Source organism: Oryx dammah, unplaced genomic scaffold, assembly GCF_014754425.2.
Source record: "Oryx dammah isolate SB20612 unplaced genomic scaffold, SCBI_Odam_1.1 HiC_scaffold_25, whole genome shotgun sequence".
Taxonomy (NCBI): domain Eukaryota; kingdom Metazoa; phylum Chordata; class Mammalia; order Artiodactyla; family Bovidae; genus Oryx; species Oryx dammah.
The window spans coordinates 10,855,366-10,878,340 of NW_024070209.1; the positions used below are offsets into that span (position 1 = coordinate 10,855,366).

General features: G+C 36.5%; 1 protein-coding gene and 1 long non-coding RNA gene across 7 annotated transcripts in view; both read right to left on the reverse strand.

Moving 5' to 3' along the window:
• ALMS1 (ALMS1 centrosome and basal body associated protein) overlaps positions 1 to 22,975 on the reverse strand; it is a 183,995-nt gene that overhangs the window by 41,187 nt on the left and 119,833 nt on the right. For 4 of the 6 annotated variants that reach the window (XM_040223844.1, XM_040223841.1, XM_040223840.1 and 1 more), the window contains 3 exons: positions 22,831 to 22,956; positions 9,885 to 10,055; positions 1,468 to 1,599 (listed from right to left, as the gene is read on the reverse strand). In XM_040223844.1, coding sequence (XP_040079778.1) covers positions 1,468 to 1,599; positions 9,885 to 10,055; positions 22,831 to 22,956 — 429 coding nt within the window. Of the gene's footprint in view, positions 1 to 1,467; positions 1,600 to 9,884; positions 10,056 to 20,887; positions 21,143 to 22,830; positions 22,957 to 22,975 lie in introns of those variants that run through there. The other 2 variants (XM_040223843.1, XM_040223846.1) reach the window with 2 other exon arrangements.
• LOC120851265 lies at positions 17,872 to 18,739 on the reverse strand. Its single transcript, XR_005718274.1, has 2 exons — positions 18,141 to 18,739; positions 17,872 to 17,944 (listed from the first exon to the last, which is right to left on the reverse strand). It is a non-coding gene; the product is annotated as an uncharacterized LOC120851265 (long non-coding RNA).

Below are 22,975 nucleotides of genomic sequence, written 5' to 3' on the forward strand. Positions count from 1 at the left end.
TAAGACAGGAAAAAGAAGACTATAAGTTGACAGAACTTATTTTAAAATACGTTTCAAGCAGCTACCCTGGGTTGGGAAGATCCCCTGGAGAAGGGAAAGGCTACCCACTCCAGTATTCTGGCCTAGAGAATTCCACGGACAAGTCCATGGGGTCGCAAACAGTCGGACACGACTGGGCAACTTTCACTTTCCACTTTCACTAGCGTGAGATGACAGGTAACATGGTTAAACACTGAGAGTGAAAGGGGAAAGACATCTTGGGGAAAGGTGACTACATATGAAAAAAATGGAATCAGGAAAGCAACTCCACATCTAAGAATCAGAACAATTATATAATTTATTTGATTGTAGAATTTGTAAGCACTGAAAAGTTGTTTGGGAGCCAATTCTACTGTTCTGAAAGACTAGGGTAAAGAGGTTTATTTTTAATTTTTAAGGGCAATGAAAACTTTTTGACGTGGAGATTAACATGATCAAAACTTTTGAAGCACTGATTTAGCTACAGCAAAAAAGGGGGTAAATTTTTGAAGTTTTGCCCAGAATACATATAAGTTCTGAAAAAGAAGCAATAGACACAAAAAAGAGAAGTGGCTAATTATACTCCAAAGTATGTTTCAATATTTATAACTGTGGCAGAAACTACCAGCTGTCTTCTGAAACTGATTTTCTTCTGCCTCTAAAATAGAACCTGACTTAGCTGGGCATATGTTTACAAGAATAGAGATTATATTTCCCAGCCTCCCTGGCATCACAGGTTGGTGTGACCATGTGAATAACTGGCTAACAGGATGAGAGGGGAATGATACATTTAAATTTTGAGAAGTATTTAAAGGAAGAAATATACTTTTTTCTTTTCCTGTTTTCCTTTCTACTGGCTGGAATATGGGTCTGACGGCTACAGTATCAGAATGGAGGCTAAAACGCTGAAGCAACAGGAGAGAAAGAGCTTTGTTACCTGGTATTCTATCTTCTTTAAGCCAATGTCTTTTTTGTTTTGTTTTGATCTCTGAGAGCTAAAGTTAATCCTAACTTAAACACACTTGAATAGGCATTTTTAATTAGTACAGTCCTACTGAAGTGTTTTAACTGAGTAGGTAGTTAGGAAGTAAACAAGCTAAATTCCTGAAGAACAAAAGCCTGTGCATGACAATGTTATTAAAGAGCTAGCATCTCATGGCACCAAATATTTTTATCAGTAGTGTTTTTAAAAATCCATTATGTGAATTTATGGCAATCAGATTAATTTGTGTACAATATACACAAAGTTCTCCAAAAATATTTCAAAGAGCTTTAAAAATGTTAATTTCACCTGCCAGTGCATACCAAAAGTTGCAGCTAATATTCTATTTCAGATATGAACAAGATGGAGGAGGGTTGAAGACAACTGGATAATACTTTTCTATTTATTGATATATTCATTTTAGAAGGCCAGAAGAAAATAAAAGGCAGATAATTCAGTTCCTCTACCTGTGGTATCTTTCTGCAAGGATTCTTTTTCTTCAGAGTAAGCAGTCTTGGTCACTGCCTTTTTAGTGTAGATCTCCTTTTTTTGGTTTTTGTCTGAGAGGTCCTCATCCCCAGTGATGAGAACTTGAGCATCTGGAGAAGGAAAAGGTAACACCAGAAAGTAATACAACACCCTCCCCCCAAAAACAAAACCTCGTTATACACTAGAGGAAAAAAGCATCTCATAGGCTCAACCATGTAAAAGCTGCTGGGGCAGTTCTGAGGACTTTATAACACATGACAATTTTGGGGAGTTTGGAAAACTTTCCATATTTTTCTGTGTACAATCATTTTAAATAAAATCTGCTCTTTGCTGATTTGATGCAACAGTAAGGAAAAAAAGGCGGGGGGGGGGGGGTCCAGATCAGGTATCTTTCAAAGTAGAAAAGTAGATCTGAACCACCTTTCAAGTTCTTTGGCCTGTTCAAAGTTTTTGTCACTTAGGGGGCAAATTCTGACATTTCATATAATACTAGAAAAAATTCATATCACCTAGATTTTATATACAGTACTCATATAATTTTTAAAAATCTTCTGAAGTTAAATTTGTCTAATACTTTCTATTTCCTTTTTCTTGGTCATATTTGCTAGAGATTTATCTACTTAATTGGTCTTTTAAAGTGAGTTTTTTTGTGATGAGTTTTTAAAGTGTATGAGAAAACTCAAGTGCAAAATTATTATAAATAAATTAAAAATCACCAATACAACTAGGATACAGTTACCAAGCAGTTAATAATGGTTTTATATATATATATATATATATATTTTTTTTTTTTTTTTAAACAATGGATTGATAAGAGATTCATTTTCTATCTCTAAGAACAGATATTTTTAAACAAAGCAACAGAAAGGTAAGAGATTACTAAAAACACCATAATGGACACCAATGTGTCTATCATAGAGCTTAAAAAATAAAACATTACAGATATAATGATAAAGATACTCTATGTGGAGGCTCAATACCATTTTCAGCAGCAACCTTAAGCTCAATTTAGAATCTGCTAATTTCAAGGATGTTTTTGAATTTAATGTATTGGACTGTTTTATGTCTTTCTTTAAACTTTATATAAAGGGTGTAATACTCTGAGTACCTTTAAGTAACTTGTCTTTTACACTCCAAATTATGATTGGAGGATTTACTCATAGTGATTCTAATTCATTCATTCTCAATGTTACACAGAATTCTATTCAATTAATGTATCAAGTCATCTGTTGATAAACTTTGGCTATTTTTAATTTTTTTAATATTAAAAAGCATTACATTGAACATTGTTGTAGAATTTCTTTGTAGGTTGTAGGAACTGCAAATATTCTCTCAGTCTGTGTCTTGTCTTTGTTATGATATGTTTTGGTGTACAAAATTTTTTAATAATATCATATTTATTTTTTCTTTCATTGTCTGTGCTTTGCAGGTCTCATTTAATAAACCAGTATTTCACGGTCAAAACACGGTCATCTCAATTCCAAAAGCTTCAAGTTTTCCTTTTTACATTTAATATCACCTGGACTATGCTTTTGTTTAGTCTGCAGTAGGCTTCCCTGGTGGCTCAGCTGGTAAAGAATCTGCCTGCAATGTGGGAGACCTGGGTTTGTTTGATCCCTGGGTTGGGAAGATCCCCTGGAGGAGGGCACGGCAACCCACTCCAGTATTCTTGCCTGGAAAATCCCCATGGATAGAGGAACCTGGCTGGTTATAGTCTACAGGGTCGCAAAGAGCTGGACACCAGTGAGTGACTAAGCACAGAGCACACAGGGATCTATCAGATTTTATTTTTTCTTACATCTATAGTCAGTGGCCAAAACACTATTGACTAGTTTGCCCCCTCCTCTCCAGGATATGTCATCTGTGGCATATATTAAGTTTTCACATTCATGGGTGTGTTTCTGGTCAACACACTGTTCCACTTTTGTTTATTACTACATATTAGGTCTTAAATATGTTTTATACACACACACACACACCATACATGCACACAGTAAGTCTTTTGATATCTGGTATGGCAAGTTCCCTACGTTATTCTTTAAATATACTTCTTGATTTTCAAAAAACACTTGGAATCAGCCTGTCAAGTCCCAGGAAGAACTCTACTGGAATTTTGAGTAGTGATGCACTGAATTTACTTAGGGTTCCTTACTGTAATTCAATGAAGCTTAATCATTTTCTATGTCCTTTGTTAGAGTCATTTCTAAGTACTTATTTTTTGTTGTTTTTAAAAAACGTATCTTAAAAATACCTTTTGCATTATGTCTCAGAAGACATATACCAGATATTGCACAGAGAATTCAGTGAATTGTTAAAAAAAGTGAACATGTACCAGGGTTTTATAAAACACCTGGCTAGAAATATACATGCTCTCCTCATTCTTTCTTCCAATCTCCCCCAGGCTGATAACTAACAGCCCATTTTAAATGCAACAAACTACATATATTTCTGAACTTTCTGTAAATAGAAAGAAGAACACATGGCCTTATGTCTTGTTTTCTTCTCTCATGTTGGATTTAAGATCCATTAAGTGTTAAAACATATTTGTCCTTTACTTGATCTCATTTTCTGGTTAGTATTCAACAATGTTAACATAATTCATCCATACTACTAGGCATTTGGTAATTTCCAGTTTGAAGCTATTACAAGAACTGCTGTAAAGAATATTCACGTGTGTCTCCTGGTGCTCACGCACATCCTCTTCGGTGGAGTACATAATTAGGATCAGAATTGCTCAGTTTGCTCTGTGTAACTTAGTAGATAATGGCAAATTGCTTTCCAAGGTCACTCTCGAAATTTACATTCTCACCAGTAGTGAATAAAAACTGCTTGTTTTATATTCTTACCAGCACAGTACTGACTTTTTCATTTCAGCCATTCTAATGGATATGCAGAGAGATCTTATTGTGATCCTAATTTGCAAATCCCTGCTGATGAAGCAAGTTGAATATTTTTGCATATGTTCATTGGCTATTTGACATTCTCTTTTATAAAGTACCTATTCAAGTACTTTTGTCTTTTTCAAAAATTGGATTGCCCACCGTTTTCACATTGATTTGTATCAGTTCATTTTATATTTAGATAGAAGTCCTTTGTGAGATATATATTGAAAACATCTTCCCCACTCTGTGGCTTGCCTTTTACTCTCTCATTTGGTGGTTAATAGAATACCTTAATTTCATGTGATATATTTGTCAATATTTTCTTTTATGGTTACTATTTTGGGGGGCTGGGATTCAATTTAATAAATCTTTTCCCATTCCAAGATTATGAAGACATACTCCTCTGTATTTTCTTGTAGAAAACTGACCTATTTTATCTACCTATGCCTTTCATATTTAAATCTATGAAGTATATGGAATTGATTTTGACAAGTAGTGAAGTGGCGGGGGGGGGGGTCAGTGTTTCCCCCCCACCCCATATCCAATTTACATAACATCATTTTACTAAAAACATCATCTTTCCCCCCACGGTACTGCAGTGGTAGCTTTATCATCAATCAGGTGTCCATATGTATGTGAATCTGTTTCTGGAGTCTTCTCTGCTCTGGTCAGTCTGTTTATTCTTGGGCCAACATCACACCGTCTTGATTACTACAGCTTTATAATAAGTTTTGATACTTGGTAGTGTAAATCCTATAGATTTGTTCTCCCATTTCAATTTTTTATTATTTATATTTAAGGGTATAACTTTACCCTAAGTATCATTTTGGCTATCTTCTGTACATTTTGATATCAGAGTTTTAAATATATTTCAACTTCCAGTATTACTTTAACTTCTGAGTTACTTAGAATTACAGTTTTAAATTTTCAAATACATGGTTATTATATTAGTATATGTATATAATATTTATATATTATGTATATTAGTTTCCTAGGGCTACCACAGTAAAGTATTACCAACTGAGTGGCTTAAAACAAAATACATTTATTCTCCCACAGATCTGGAGTCAAGTGTCAGCAGGAACATGCTCTCTCAAAAGGTTATGTGGGAGAATTCTTCCTGGTCTCTTCCAGCTTCTAATGATCCCTAGTACTCCCTGGCTTAAGGCAGCATAACTCCAATCTTTGCTTTTGGCCCCCTCTCCTATTCAATAAATACACGAATCACTGGATTTAAGGTCCACTCTAAACCCAGGATGATTTAACCTAAAGATCTTTAACTAATTACATCTGCAAGTAACATTACATACTGAAGGTCTCAGTGAATGTGAATTTTGGGGGAATACTATTCAACCCATAACACACAGATTTTTGTTTTGTTGTTACAACTTTTTATTGTTGATTTCTAATTTGGCTACAGTAGTCAAAGAAGCTGTTCTGTTTGAACATCAATTCTTTAAAAGCAACAGTTTCATCAATTTTTCTAAGTGTTTCACCTGTTCTTTAAAAAAATGCAAAGTTCTCAATAAATCAAATTTTAAAATTCCATTGTTTAAATCTTCTCTAACTTTTTTTTGTTTTTATTTTTTTCCCTTTTTATTATTAAAACCCTTGTGTGGAGGGCTGACATTAAATAGAACTCAAGAAGGGAGCTTTTCTGCTTCTTAGGAAACCCTCACTCAGAGGCAGGTTATCTATGAATGGTTTAGTACCTGACAGGTGAGGGGGTGGCTGCCTTTCTGGCTGTACTGCACAGTCCAAAACCAAGCTAGGCATGCCACACCACACCCCCAGGGATATGGGCAGCCGCCTGCCAGAGGGGCACCAGCTATCTGAACCCACCAAGGCTTCCATGGTGCTGCCGTGTGGTTCTACCTCAGTGGGATTCCAGAGGTCTACAGTCTTAAATCTCACAGATGGTAGCTTTGCCAATTGGTTCCTCAACCAAGCACATACACTTTATTCCTCTTTCCAGCATCTCTCAGTTTCTGATGGATATGAATTGTTGGGTTTACCTATATCTTCCTGTCATTTTTCCTGCATACAAGTTTGAGTACATGAAAATAAGCTCAAATTTTACCTTGCCTGTTGGTATATTTGAGCCTTTTTTATTGCAAGGGAAACTCGTGTGTGCCTGTGTGCGCGCGCATTCAGTCACCCGGTCATGTCTGACTCTTTGTGATCCCATGGACTGTAGCTGCCAGGTTCCTCTGTCAATGGGATTCTCCAGGTAAGAATACTAGAGTTGCCATTTCCTACTCTTATATATAGATATAGGCATATATATATATACAATTCATAATTATATATACATTACATATTTATAATATTATATATTATATTACATATTATATATTACAAATAATTACATATTATATATTATAATTAATATATATTATTAGTAGGAGTATTCCTACTCCTAGGAATATATATATATAATATATATATATTATTTTTTGGCCTAGAATTTTGTTTTGTCAATATTAACACTGCTCATTACCTTTTCTTTGCTTAGTATTTGCCAAATATATCTTTTTCCATCTCTTTTAGATGTTTTGGGAGGTAACACAAAATAAACAGTAATCTAATCAAAATAGCAGAAAGTCAAATAGTTCCATTAAGCTTATAATAGAAATCAACAGTTTTCAAATACCACCAATTCATTTAGTCATTTCTTCCAGTATCACTAGCCTTGTTTCCAAATAACATGTTTCATATTGTTGTATCCTTTTAGTTCCAGAAAATTTTTTATTTTCTATGATCAATAGGGATTTACCTTTTAGAAACCTTTCCTGTCACAGCCATATTCCCTCATTCTATCTTTTGAAGTTTTAACCCTATACTAATGTTCAGTGTTTATATATTATGTAAATAAGAGTCTTGATTTAATTAATATTCAGTTCATGTGATTGTGTTATGTTTCTGTTATTCAAGTGAAACCAACTAGAATACTGTAATCATATTTAATTTCTTTTACAATGTCTTGCTTTTCCTGAGGAGTTAACAATTGCCTGTTTTTACATTTGCTAAGTTTCTCTATACCATTCCCTTCTTCATCCTTATAAATGGAAACAGAATCAAAAATCTCTTCCAAATACAGTCAGCTATATAAGGCAGTCTTCAACCTGACTTTTTCTTACAGTCCTCTATCTGAACTGGATCTAGACCTTCTGTGCCACTGCTGCAATGGCGACTCCTTTCCCACTCTCCTAGGTTGACCTCTTTTCCTTCATTCTGTGTTTCCCTTTAAAAAAATTAAATCTTTAATTTTAATGAAATAATTTTCCCTCAGAATTTCAAGGCATTATTCCTTTCGTTTCTAGTCCCATGTATTACTTTTCTTTTTTTAATCGGAGTATAGTCACTTTACAGTATTGTATTAAGCTTCTACTGTACAGCAAAATGAACAAGCTATACATATACATATATCCCCTATTTTGGGATTTCCTTCTCATTTAAGTCACCAGAGACCACTGAATAGAGTTCCCTGTGCTATAGAGTAGATTCTCATTACTTATCTATTTTATAGATAATATCAATAGTGCATGTATTATTTTTAAAAAGCTTAACATCAGTCTAATATCATTTCTTTATATGGTTTTCTCTTTGGAAGCTTTTAGAATCTCCTCTTGCCAGTGTATCAAAATTTCAAAGAGTCATGTGCTTTGATGTGGATTTTTATGTACATAATAGTTCCTATTAATATGAAAATTCATATCCTTCACTTTTGGGATCTATTCCTATACTAGTCCTTTGATTTCTGCTTTTTTACCTTCTCTATCTTCTGTATGGAACACCTGTTTTTTGATGATGACCCTTTGGAGTCAATCTTGAATTCTTTTTTTTTTTTTTTTCTTTTCCCTTCTTTTTACGTTCTATTTCCTATCAGATTTTCTTACTTTTATATTCCAATCATTCTGAGATTTTTATTTCTGATATATTTAATGGGTTCACTTAGCTGGTATACAAAAGTTTTCTAGAGCAGGTATCTTCTCCCTATTCTTCTTAACCCTTTAAAGCAAGAGGTTCTAAGGCTGGACTTCTCCCATGGTTAATCAGGAGGGCTTTCCCTTAGGATGTTAAGTCTGAAGTAGACCAACAATAATAGTAACAGATGATCCCTATAAGAAGCGAGAAGTTACAGGGGTCCCTCAGGTAACAAAGCCCAACTTTATTTCAAACACAACATCCTTACCAAATGCAACCTCGAGGTAAGTTCAGTTAGTAAGTTCATTGTGCAGACTTCTAATGGAGTTCCCTTAGTCTATCACTTTTTGTTTCCTGTCAGTTTTTGCATATCCAGCTTCTTCACAAGTGTCTAACAGTGGGATCACAGGGTTACCTATATGAACCAAACTGCCACTAGTATATAGCTAGCATATGAGAGTTTTCATTTATGAACTACATTTTGAAAAAATATTTGCCTTTTTATTTACTTGGCAGCCTCAGTGCTAACTGGCAGACAAGTTTATCTCATTTCAAAAGATCTCAAAATGCTTTTGAATGCAACAAAAAGTTATCTGGAACAATGTCTGCACTTTAGCAAGCAGCCTTTCATTTGGTTTCCTCATAAAAGCACTAACACCATCACAGGAAATCATTAACACTATGCCAAAACTAGAACATAGAGCCAGCAGCCCTTGTTCGAATACTGCCCCCAGATTAGTAGCTCCTATCTGGCTAATAGCTATAAACATGAATAAAAAACTATAAATGTAACAAAGTAACATATGTAAGTATACATGTAGAGTTTTCAGTGGATCCTGGAATTTTCATTTAATAAATACTTCTGTGTATCAATTAAAGAAGCACAATATCAGTGATGCAGAGGAGAAAAAAATCAAGGAGATTCCTAAAGATTAAAAGCTTTTATAAAACGCTGGGGCCTTTATCTGGGAATAAGAATGAATACCCAAGATTGAGGCATGAAGCAGACTGAGTCTTCGTGAGTCTGAGACTCATGTGGACAGATGCAAACAGAAGAATGTACATCCTTTCTGCAGAGGACAGTCATGCCCCAGGGTTCACTGATTATTGCCAAGAAGGAACACAAGCTGAGTGCAACCAGATAGTCTGACTTTTCAAAGGAAGCCCAAAATCTTATTTTTAAATGCTGGCAGCAAAATTTTAAAAAATTCAAAAAACATGTAAGCCACAGACTTTCCTGCAGAATCCAATTGATGAGATATTTATACCATCTGACAGATAAATTCATGAAGCATTTTAATTAAGACTTTCTATGGATTTTAGTCTTTAAAGCATTTAATTGGATACAATTTCATTTTAAAAGCTGCGATATAGTTTCCATAGTGAAACTAAAGTTTATTGTTTTCAAAAATTTGAAGCATTTAAAAAGATTTTATATTTTCCTTCTTGTACATACCCAATAAAACACCTAGGAGAAAAGTTCGCATTAATGAAGTAGAAAAAAAAGAAAGGACAATACTCCCACTTAGGATGAATACGGGGGGAAAAAAAAAAGGCCACAAAATACACAAAGCCACTCCAGTCACCTGCATTATCTTTCTGAAAGGGTTTTTTCCCCATTGACAAGGATGCCTTAGTTACCGCCCTCTTACTGTAGATGCCCTCTTTATGTTTAATGTTAACAGTGTCTGCCAGGTCATCATCCCTTGTGCCTAGCACCTGCGCCGGGAAATCTGGAGCAATGGCATCATTGGATCCTACAGAAAAATGGGAAAGTAGTACAGTTAACATAAGTACAGATATGAATTTAAAGGAAAACAAAAAAAAATTACCTCTTAAACCACTTCTGTAAAAAAGGCACTACCATGGGAATGTTATAGGGTAATTAGAAGGAGACATCAGTCAAACTGAAGCTGTCAGAAATGTACAATATTGCAACAATATAGTGGAGAAGCAAATGACATAAGAGGAGACATATAAAGCAGAATATCAGTTCAGAAGGAAGATCAAATTCTAGCTCAGAAATCTTTTCAGACGAGGAGGAACAGATTGCAAGTAGGGACTTTCTGAAATATGGAGAGGAAGGAAGAGACAAAAGCATTTTAGGCAGAGGTTATGGCATTAGCAATGACAAGGAAAACAGTAAATAAGAAAATCAGATACTTTTGTAGTCAGACATTAAAGAGAGTGGTGGGAGATATTAAAAAGTAATTGGGACAAAATTCAGCGGGGCATAGAATCCCAAACTAAAGGGGGTAATAATAAAGGGAAATACAATCAGTCACATTTTAGGAAGGTTAATCTGAAGTAATATAAAATATTATAAGGAAAATTTTATGTGATAAATGTAAGATTTGAATGTAAGATTTTTTTTTTCTTTTAAAATACATTTCATCATTAAGTCCACTAATATAGGAACTGATTAGAAGTTTACCCATGTCACAAAGAAGAGGCAAAAGAACATATCTGGATATATAAGAGTTTGTAGTAACTACAGAATTATCTTCTACAGAAAATTTTTTTTCCTTCTTATCTGATACTCCATATGTCATGCATTTTGTAATCACCGAAAAGGTAAATGGCCAAAAAAGCTAAGTATGTATCAGTTCAGGTGTTTCAGTGGTAAAGAATCTTTCTGACAAGCAAGAGATGCAGGTTCAATCCCTGGGTCGGGCAATTCCTTGGAGAAGGAAATGGCAATCCAGTCTAGTATTCTTGCCTGGGAAATCCCACGGACAGAAGAGCCTCATGGGCCACAGTCCCGGGGGACGCAAAAGAGTCAGACGTGACTTAGTGATTAAATCACCACCACCACCACAAATATCAGTCCATTAGTACAGTATAAATATGTCATGAGGACAGACTGCAAGAATCCTATTAAGCCCTCTGGGTTGTATGTCCATTGAGCTTTTCTTTACTTCTGTGGCATCACTTTCTTTTATTTGCTCCCTTATCCTTCAGGTAAATCCTCATTGTCCTTTCTTCAACTAAAACTCTCAATGTTAGAGTTCCTGAAGGGGTCAGAACTGGGTTCTCTTCTCTTCCTGGATGAACTCACCAATCACCAATGTATAGAACTGTATGCTGATGACCAACAAATATGTACCTCTAGCTGGAACCTTTCTTCTGAGCTTCAGATTCTAGTACTTAGGACACAACTAGCCTCTACAGCATTTGGGGGAGAAACTGTTGTAGCAAAAATAGAAATGATACTTTTCTTAAATAAAAATAGGAGTTTCCTGATAAACAAGGAAAATAAGGAAACAGTGAACAGGCTGGGGAAACAACATAAACAGGCCTGAAAAAGTTGAGCAATCTCGGCTTATTCTTTACTGTCACTACGAACACATGCAGCTAGACTTCTCCTTCACAAAGCCAAACAAAGCTAATTACTCTTTGACTCCATATGAATTGTACTCTGCACCTGGCATTCTTCTCCCCCTACACTCAGTAGCATTCTGCATTCCAAAAAGGTTAGGATCAATAACTTGAGGGAGAGGCAGGCCCAGCTGCTGAGCTGCCTGATGTCATCTGTGGCCTTTTTTGAAATTTTGCAAAGGAAAACAAAAAAAATACAAGGGACATCCCCAGTGGTCCAGTGGTTAAGAAGTCACCTTCCAATGTAGGTGATGTGGTCCAGAAAACAAGATCCCACATGAAAGTGAAAGTGTAAGTCACTCAGTCAAGTTTGACCCTGTGACCCCACGGACTTCAGCCCACCAAGCTCCTCTGTCCATGAAATTCCCTAGGCACAAATACTGGAGTGTGTGGTCATTCACCTCTCCAGGAACTCTTCCCCACCCGGGGATCAAACTCAGGTCTCCTGCATTGCAGGCAGATTCTTTACTGTCTGAGCCATGGGGAAGCGGTGTACCTTGAGGCAACTGGTCCCTTGGGCCGCAAACTACTGAGCCCACAGGCTACAACTAGAGAGAAGCCCACACAGCACATCTAAGATGTAGCCAAAAGCAAACAAACAGATACATTTTTTAAAATGCAAGACCTTCATTTTGATTCTCTCCCTACTACCCAAAGAAAAGGGGCATAGTTCTTAACATAATAGCCTGCTGTCTTTTCCCCTTTGCTGGACAATGAAAGAATAAAGCCATCTCACTCCTCCTCCAAAACTGTCTATACTTCTGTTGGGCATCAATGCACAGAAAGCCAAGAATTTGGTGGCAAAATTAGAAAAAGACTTCCTTTCCTCATTAAAAAAAAAAAAAAAGTTTTTCTGTATTATGGAACAACACAAACTGTACATGAGGTTTTTTTTCCCACAACTTCCCTTTATTCTCCAAGAGAGGTGATTATGTCAGCTTCAGAGGTGGGGAAGAATACAGTTCCTGAGGCCAGTTGCTGCTAAGTCACTTCAGTCATGTCCGACTCTGTGCGACCCCATAGATGGCAGCCCACCAGGCTCCCCCGTCCCTGGGATTCTCCAGGCACGAACACTGGAGTGGGTTGCCATTTCCTCCTCCAATGCATGAAAGTGAAAAGTGCAGGTCAAGTCGCTCAGTTGTGTCCGACTCTGTGCGACCCCATGGACTGCAGCCCACCAGGCTCCTCCGTCCATGGGATTTTCCAGGCAAGAAGAGTACAGGAGTGGGGTGCCATTAAGTATATATAAAAGAGAATCAACCTCATTGGAGCCAAGAGGCAGTTGAAAGAGAGTGCAGCCACACAATATATATATGCCATTGAGTGTATGCATACTTATTTTCCTGCATCTGTGTTCAGTTGTAAAATGTATCAAAATAAGTACAGATTAATGTTTGGGACAGGAAGAGAGCCCAGAACTCTAACAGGAGATTTGGAATCTTTACACCCACCTGGATGTTTTCATAAAAAACAGCATATGTTTATGATGTGCCATATTCTATGTAATACACTTGCATACAAACACATCTGTAAACCAACTCTGTCTAAATTCAACTGCAGATTTAACATCTCCACATGGATGCAGAAGTCTCATTTTTAACATGTCCAAAGCAGCTATCTTGACCATCTTTCCCAAATCTGCTTCTTCCTCAGGCTTCTCCATCTCAGTAAATGTCACCTTTTTTTTTACCTAGTTGCTTATTCTAGAAAACTAGAAAGCATTCTCTTTTTTAACCTCCTCTCCCTCACTCTCCATATTTTATTACCAAGTCCAGGAGGAACTATTTCCTAAAAAATAAGTTGAATGTTTCCACTTCTCGCCATCTCTATCATCATCACTCTAAGCCTAGATGCTACCCTTTCTGATAATGACTACTGCAACAGCCTTTAGGTAACTAGTATCCTCATTTCCACTTCTTGACTCCCTACTTTCATTCATAAGCCATCCTCCACGTAGCAGCATGAAAAAATTACAAATGTAAATCAAACCGTAATTGCCAACTGGAAGAAAGTTCAAATGCCTTAATATAGTTCACACAACGCTGCCTCATCTTGAGCCTACCTATCTTTAACCAACGCTAGTCACAGCTCTGCTCTACCCACACTGCCTTCTTCTCATTTGCCAAATGCATCAAACTTCCTGGTTGGAGCTCTGTCCATATTGTTCCTTCTGGCCAGAGCACTTCCACTCCTCACTCTGTCTGCTTAATTTACCTATATCTTCTAGATCTCTTTAGCAAGGTCTTCATGAGCTCCTAAAATTAAACTGGATCCTCTTAGAACCCTTATTTTCTTAATGCATCATTTGTAATTTATGAACTTATTTCTATCTATTTGTTCCTATCTACCTCCCCACTTGAACATAATCAGAGGGGACATGTTTATTTTGCAGAACCCTATAAACGTAGCACCTATAAAGTATCTGTCAGGAATACTGGGTCATACTTAGAAGTACAATTGTTAGATCATACAGTAATTCTATGTTTAATGTTTTGAGGAACCACTACACAGTTTTCCATAGTTGCTATACCATTACCATTACCAATACCCAAAGAGTTTCAATTTTCCATATTCCTGCAATCCTTGTTCTTTTTTATTTCATAACAGCCATCCTACTGGGTATCTCTTCACAGTTTTCACTTGCATTTCCTTTATAACTAATGATGTAAAACATCTTTTCACGTTCTTTTTGGCCATCTGTTTATCTTTCCTGGAGAAATGTCTCTTTAGATGCTGTGCTCATTTAAATATGAGACTGTTTTTGTTGTTGTTGTTGTTGTTGAGCTGTAAGAGTTCTTCAGACATTAAGGATATTAACTCTTATCAGATATATAAGAACTGCAATTTTTTTTCTCAACTCTGTGAGCAAACTTTTTACTATGCTGATAATTTTTCTGGGGTAGCGAAAGTTATGTTATTAAAGTCCAATTTATTTTTTATTTTTTTGGCTGTGCTTTTAGCATCATTAGTTGGAAAACCAAGTCATGAATAAAACGAAACCTCTTTAGTCTCTTAAAGACAAAAAATACAACTGTTTATTCTTTTTGTGCCTTTCATTCTAAAATTAACTTCTGACATTTTCCCTTCACTGTGTAACTAAATTTTCTATTTAGATGAGTGTTGTGTTAAACTGACTTCAAAGTTCACCACCAGTCATTTTCAGCTTTATTTCTCTGTAATGAATTCTTCATTTTGATTCATCTCTTCAGCTGGATGAGTCTTCAAGTAAATTTTTCAAGAAGGCACAGAGGTTGAATATACTTTTTAGCTCTTGTATACATGTGAAAATGTCTTTTCACTGTTACACTGCTTAATCAATATGCACTGGGTTTATTAATCCTTGAATTATATAATTTTCTCAGTAAACACAGACTTGGTTCCATTATTTTTACGTTTAGCACTTCAAATAAGCCTGATATCAGATTTAATTCTGTTCTCTTTTTTCAACTGTATATTTATAGGATTTTTTTCCCTTTTAATACTCAAAAATCTTTTTCTGGTATGTATCTCAGTCTCTTTCTACTGATTTTTGCCGGGTTTTTATGATAACTTTCAATCTGCATTCAGTGTTCCCTTTTTTAGGAGAGGGATGTTTTCCTCAGTTAAGCCTTTGAATATTACCTTTTTCCTCAGCTACAGGTAAAATTCTTGGTTTGGTTGACTCAGCTCTGTTTCTTACGTCTCTCCTCATCTTTTGCAGCATCTTCTTCCTTGCTGTGGGGCGTGCTGGGTCTTCGCGGCTGTCGGCTGGCTTTCTCTAGCTGCAGTGAGTGGGGACCGCCCTTCCTTGCAGTGCGCGGGCTTGTCTTGTTGCAGAGCACAGGCTCCAGGCACACGGGCTTCAGCAGGTGCCACCTGCCAGCTCGAGGGTGTGCAGGCTTCAGCAACTGTGCCACAGGGGCTTACTGCTCCAGCAGCACGTGGACCCTTCCCAGGTCAGGGATCAGACCACGTCCACTGCACTGGCAGGCAGATTCTTAACCACTGTACCACCAGACAGTCCCTCACAGCATTTTCACTTTCTTCTTTTTCCTCTGTAATTTTAGAGACTTTTTCAGATTTGTCTGCATCACTAATTTAACTTCCACCATGCTAATTCCATCCTTTCCTGCCTGAACAATATATTTTACGCCTGCTACCAAATCTTTACAGCTTTACACAGTCTTTTCCTTTATATCGTTGCTGCCCCCCTTATCTAAACTGAGACAAAACAGAAAATTCACCAATTAGAATAAGTGTAAAATTCAGTAGTTCTTAGTACTTTCACATACTGATATCTAATTCTAGAACATTTTTGTCCCCCACAAAGAAATCTTCCATATGGTAGGAGTTACGCCCTATTTTCCCATCCCCTACCATTCCCTTGGTATGCACTAATCTACTTTCTGTCTATATGGATTTGCTTATTCTGGGAATTTCATGTAAATGAATTATACAATATATGACCTTCTGCTATTGGCTTGAAATATTTCTCCCTTTAATAATGTGTTTTTTTTCAGTTCTGTTAGTTTTATGTATTTGGTACTCTGCTGTTAGGTGCATATACATTTTATAATTGTTCTATTTTCTTGATGGATTCACTCTTTTATCATTATAAAATGACATTCTTTGTCATTAATAACAATTTTTGTTTTGAAGTTTATTTTGTCTCCTAATAGACACTCTAGCCCTCCTTTGCTATTATTTACAGAGCATAGTCTATTCCATCCTTTAACTTTTAACTAATTTATCTTTGAATCTCAAGTGAGTCTCTTTTTCTTGGCCTCACTGCATGGCTTGTGGGATCTCAGTTCCCTGAGTAAGGATTGAACCTGGGTTCACGGCAGTGAAAGTGCTGAGTCTTAGCCACTGACTACCAGGGAATTACCAAAATAGGGTATTTTTCAGAGAAAGACAAATAATATGATATCACTTATATGTGGAATCTAAAAACAATGACACAGACAAACTTATTTATAAAACAAAAATAGACTCATAGATGTAAAAAAACAAACTTATGGTTATCAAAGGGAAAGCTGGGGACAGGGGCTAAATTAGGAGTTTGGGATTAACAGATACACACTACTATATATAAAGATAAAAAACCAAGGATCTACTGTATAGCACAGGGAACTATATTCAGTATCTTATAATAACTATAACGGAAAATAATCTGCAAAAATATATACAGGTAAAACTGAATCATTTTGCTCTACACTTGAAACTAATACAACATTGTAAATAAACTATACTTCAATAAAAAAAAATAAAGTGAGGCTTCTGTAGACAGCATACAGTTAAATTATGTCTTTTTAGCCAATCTGTCAATCTCTGCCTATCAAAGTATAATCCACTTACATTTAATGTAGTAACTAAAACTGTAGGATTTAAGTCTGCTATTTTTCTACTGTTTTCAATGTTCTATGCTTTTTTTAAATGGCAACCCACTCCAGAGTTCTTGCCTGGAGAATCCCAGGGATGGGGGAGCCTGGTGGGCTTCCGTCTATGGGGTCGCACAGAGTTGGACACGACTGAAGCGACTTAGCAGCAGTAGCAGCAGCATGCTTTTTTTTACTCTTCAGTTTCTGTACTATGCCCCTTTTGTGTCAAATAGCTATTTATTAGTATATCATTTTAATTCCTATGATGACTTTTACTATATATAAAGTTATTTTCTTAGTGATTGTCCCGGGAATTAACATTCACATGTTAATATAAATCAACAATCTATTTAAATTAATACCAATTTTAATAGTATATATAAACTTTTCTCCTTTGTAACTGTCCCCTCCCCTCTTTATGCTATTTTCTCAAGTAATAGCATTACACATTTTGTGTCCAATAACATAAATTTATAATTATTGTTTTGCGTTTATCTTTTATATCATATAGGAGGAAAAAGGAACTACAAATAAAAATACCTTTCTACTGTCTTTGTAGTAACTTATGTAGTTACTTTTATTACTGTATTTTTTCATTATTACTCTATTTTCATTATTACTCTATTTTTTCATTATTACTCTATTTTTTGGATTTGAGTTACTATTTAGGTTATTTGAGTTATTTCATCTTGAAAAATCTCTTTAGTATTTTCTGTCAGTCAGTTTGTTAGCAATGTAGTCTCAATTTTTGTTTGAGTATCTGAGAATGTCTTAATCTCTCCTTTATTTTTGAAGTTTTGCTGGGTACAAAATACTTGGTAGGCAGGTTTTTTTCCCTCAGCCTTTGAATATGTTATTGTAATGCCTTCTGGTCTGTATGGCTTCTGATGAGACATCAGCTATTAGAGCTCCCCTGGTGGCTCAGATGGTAAAGCGTCTGCCTGCAATACAGGAGACCTGGGTTCGATCCCTGGGTTGGGAAGATCTCCTGGAGAAGGAAGTGGCAACCCATTCCAGTATTCCTGTCTGGAGAATCCCAGGAGGAGCCTGGTAGGCTACAGTCCATGGGGTCGCAAAGAGTCGGACGTGACTGAGCGACTTCACTTCACTAAGAGACTTTGTACATAACTCACGCTGGCTGCTTTAACATTCTTTGTCTTTTGATGGCTTATGATGTATCCAGACATGGGTCTCTTTGAGTTTATCATGCTTGGACTTCCTTGAGGTTTTTGGATGCACAGATTAACAGGAGTCCTTAAATTTGCCAGTCCGGGGCCATTATTTTTCCAAATACGTTTTCGGTCTTTTTCTCTCTCTTCCTCTCATTACGTGTATAACAGATTGCTTGAGGGTACTCCATAGGACTCTGAGATTCTGTTGACCTCTCTTCATTCTTTTTTTTATTCTGTTTCTCACACTGGATAATCTCAACTGACCTATCTTCACCAAGTCACTGATTCATTCTTCTGCCTGTAAAAATCTGATATTGAGTTTTCTCTAGTGAATTTTTCATCACAGTTATTTTATTTCTCAACTGCAGAATTTCTGTTTGGTGATTTTCATAATTTCTGTCTCTTTTACTGATATTCTCTATTTGGTAAAACACTGTTCTTATACCTTCTTTTAATTCTTTGTTAACTGTTTGTTTGTTTGTTTATGTGTGGCTGTGCTGGGTCCTCCTTGCTGTGCAGGCTTTTCTCTAGCTGTGGCGAGCAGGGGGTACTCTCTAGTTGCAGTGCATGGGCTTCTCATTGCAGTGGCTTCTCTTGTTGCTGAGCACGGGCTCTAAGGGCATGCAGGCTTAAACAGTAGCACGTGGGCTCAGCAGGTTGTGGCTCATGGGCTCTAGAGCGCAGGCTCAGTAGATGTGGCTCAGGGGCAGGGTCTTAATTATTCTGCAGCATGTGAGATCTTCCCAGATCAGAGATCGAATCCTTGTCTCCTGCACTGGCAGGTGGATTCTTCACCACTCAGCCACCAGAGAGGCCCCCCGTTAGTTCTTCAGATGGTTTCACTTAGTTCTTTGAACATACTGTGACTTATGCTATTTTTTAAAGTAACTTTTCTAAACTAATTCTGTAAACTCTACTGAAGTTCCTACTCAACTAGCTTAGTGATAAGCTAAGATACAGGTATCCTTAAACATCTATAAACAATAAATCTGTCTTTGCTGAGGGATTATGTGCACAGAGCCTTCAATACTGAGGGTAGGAAGTTAAAAATTCTGCCTTAGCCTTTCCTTTCTTATTGTCCACAGCCTTAAGGGCAGGCAATGGTTAAAAGTCTCAGGTCTTTCCTGAGCATGCACACAGGCTGTGCACATGTGTAAGTCTTCTAGAGTCCTAGGAGTATGTCAATGGTTTTCAAACTATCTGTAGACATCTCATCTTCAGGTTTCCTTTAAAGGAGGCTCATACACACTGGACAGCTCTGAGTAACGTCAAATAAAGACAAGCCTTTTGAGTGGAGTCTTGAAAGAGGACTAGCTCTGTTCTACTCCCTCTAGTCCTGGAACTATAGGCTGATATTTTTCAAGATTCTCATTGAGCTGAGTGTGGGGATGAGAATACAGTAAATTAAAATGTCACAAGCTTACTATTCTTATCAAGGTTCAGACATTTTCCTTCAATAAATGCTTACTGCAAAGGCTACAAGACTTTGGTTTATTTCCAGAGTTTTGGAAAAGTTTTTTATAAAGTTTTGCCAAAACTCTGTTGTTTTTATCACAGGGCAAAATTTTTCATGCTGCTATTTTTTTTCCTGCTATAATTTTCTCTGCCATTTTTTGGCTGTAACTTCTCATCTTCTTTTAAAAATTCCAGCCTGTTCTCTCCCCATGGCTTTTTGCTTTTATTGAAAGTTAAGTATTAGTAGTGTATACATTATTTAAATGTCTCTAAATGAATATAAAAATAACATCTTATACTTTATATTGATATAAATGTCTTTAAAAACAGACATGGTACCTGTCTTCACAGAACTTACTCTCAAATGTAACTGGAACCTTGTTACTATTTTACAGTGTCTCTAGTCCCAAAGAGTATATTTCAAACATCTATCTCTTTCTTTCATTTCAGGGAATATTGTCATCCTGCTTATTTAACCTATTTAACCACTGCAGAGTACATCATGTGAAATGCTGGGCTGGATGTAGCACAAGCTGGAATCAACATTGCCAGGAGAAATATCAATAATCTCAGATACGCAAATGATACCACTCTTAACGGCAAAAAGTGAAGAGGAACTAAAGAGACTTTTGATGAAAGTCAAAGAGGAGAGTGAAAAGCTAGCTTAAAACTCAACATTCAAAAAACTTAAGATTATGACATCCGTTCCCATCACTTTATGGCAAACAGATGGGGAAACAATGGAAACAGTGATAGACTTTATTTTCTTGGGCTCCAAAATCACTGCAGAAGGTGACTGCAGCCATGAAATTAAAAGACGCTTGCTCCTTGGAAAAAAAGCTATGACCAACCTAGAAAGCATATTAAAAAACAGAGAAATTCCTTTGTCAACAAAGTCCATCTAGTCAAGGCTACGGTTTTTCCAGTGGTCATGTATGGATGTGAGAGTTGGACCATAAAGAAGGTTGATGCTTTTGAACTATGGCATTGGAGAAGACTCTTGAGAGTTCCTGGACTGCAAGTAGATCAAACCAGTCAATCCTAAAGTAATCAACTCAGAATATTCATGGGAAGAACTGATGCTGAAGCTGAAGCTCTAATACTTTGGCCACCTGATGTGAAGAGCTGCCTCATTAGAAAAGACCCTGATGCTGGGGAAGATGGTTGGATGGCATCACTGATGCAACGGACATGAGTTTCAGCAAGCTCTGGAACATGGTGAAGGACAGGGAAGCATGGCGTGCAGGAGTCCACGGGGTCCCATGGGGTCACAAAGAGTCAAACACGACTGAGCGACTGCACTGCAACAGCAAATCTCTTTTTTTGTGAGATTACCTTTGCCTTGGGTTTTCATTTTTAAAAGAATTTTATGAGTTCAACAGTTTACTCATTCTCAATTGAGAAATTTTTCAGCCCAAATATCTGCAGTGGTTTATGACTTTCCCTCGGCCCCAAACTCTAGTTGGATCTTCTATATATCTATGGAAACACAATATACTCTTTAGACAATAGCTATAAGAACAATTACAAGGCTTTCACCAGTAGCTCTACTGGTGTAAGAAAGTATTATTTTCTATTGTTAATTCCATCCACTCTCAGAACAGATGGAAGAACATGAAAGAATGACAACCTCAAGTATACAGCCAACAGATCTCTTCTTGTCTAATTGATGAATTCAGTACTTTATTTATAGGGACAATATTTCTCAGGAATGTACCATTCCTGAGTCATTTTCTCTTCCCACTACTGTCCCATTTTTCTCAAAGTTAATGTCTCCAGAGGGAAGTGTTAGGGATGTAAATGAACAGAAGTACACAGGAGACCTCAAAAATACTGAACACTTGATCAGATTTCTATTGGTACATTTCTGTCTTCTGAACTAGGGGGCTGAAAGTGAGACTGAGACCAAAGATGTTCCTACCTACAATTAATTAAGTGAGCTTATTTTATTTCTGGTAGCCATTAAGTGTCTTATAGTCATGCAGGTAGTGAAAAATTCTTTCTGGATCTTGGTTATAGGCTTAACAATCAATCCTAACATTAGCGTCACATTGGGAAGTCAAAAGCAGCAGTAACAGGGGTTTTACCTCAGTTACCATTAGACACTAGTTTGGTTTTCTTAAAATAGAATCTGTGTAACACCAGGGACAACTACTTTCTTTTTAATTTCTACACACATAAAGATGTCTACTGACCAATCATGAACAATTCATATTTAAATTGAATCAAATCATCTCCCATGAACCAATTAATATGTTATCCCAACAATCAAAATACCACATCCTACCAACTCAGTATCTGTATCTTATAATTTTCCACAGAAAATATTTATTGAGCTCTTCCATGGGATGCTATTCACTTTCTAAATCTACAGTTCTCTTGTGATCTCAAAGAAGTGCTGTGGGATATTTTAAAATCCTAGGGAATAGTGACACTTAATAGCTGGTGTACACTACAAACAAGCAAATCCCACAGACAGAGCAGCCTGGCGGGCTACAGTCCACAGGGTCACAAGAGACTCAGCACACACAGCACGTACACTACAAAAACTAGCACCTAAATGTTTCAACATTAGATGCTGCCACATGCCTTTCAACTCTGTTGTATCTTTGCAGAGTTCGGTTTTTGACTGTTTCTGTAACAAAAATATTAAATGAGAGTGGTTACATCCCATTTCGTCTCATGGTTTGAGAAAGTTTATAGTGCCCAATAGCTGCACATATCTCATCAGTAATTATGGGTATCTGTGAACACAGTAAAATATTTTCTTTCAAACACAAAACCAAAAAAAACCCCTAGTATTTTTGCTTATTAAGTTGCTAGTTCAAAACAGTATTTTTATGTGCTAATTACACAATAGCTTAGTATTTGAAAAAAATACTTCTGTAATTCTATGCTGCTGATGACTCATATCCACATGATGATGGGGAAAAAGATCACCCAACCAAAAACTAAAGTCACGGTGAACAGAGAAAACTTGGAAACCTTTGTCCTAGATGGAATCCACTAACCAAAACGTGTAACTGTTCACACAATTTTCTTGAAATATTTATTAAATGTTTGAGTGTACACAATATATCTGACACCTATCTGAACCAGAGACTGATCAAAAACAGTTCTATATTTCACTTAAAAACTCAACAGCAATGAGCTGTCATATGTCATACCTGAGTGTGAGCTCTCAACTGTGGTGTCTGATTTGGAATCCGTAGATGAAGGGATCTGTGTTAATTGTGGAACATAGTACATCTTCGTACTACCAGAAGGCTTATATGGCAATAGTAAAGGCTGGCCTAAGGAGATAAAGATCAG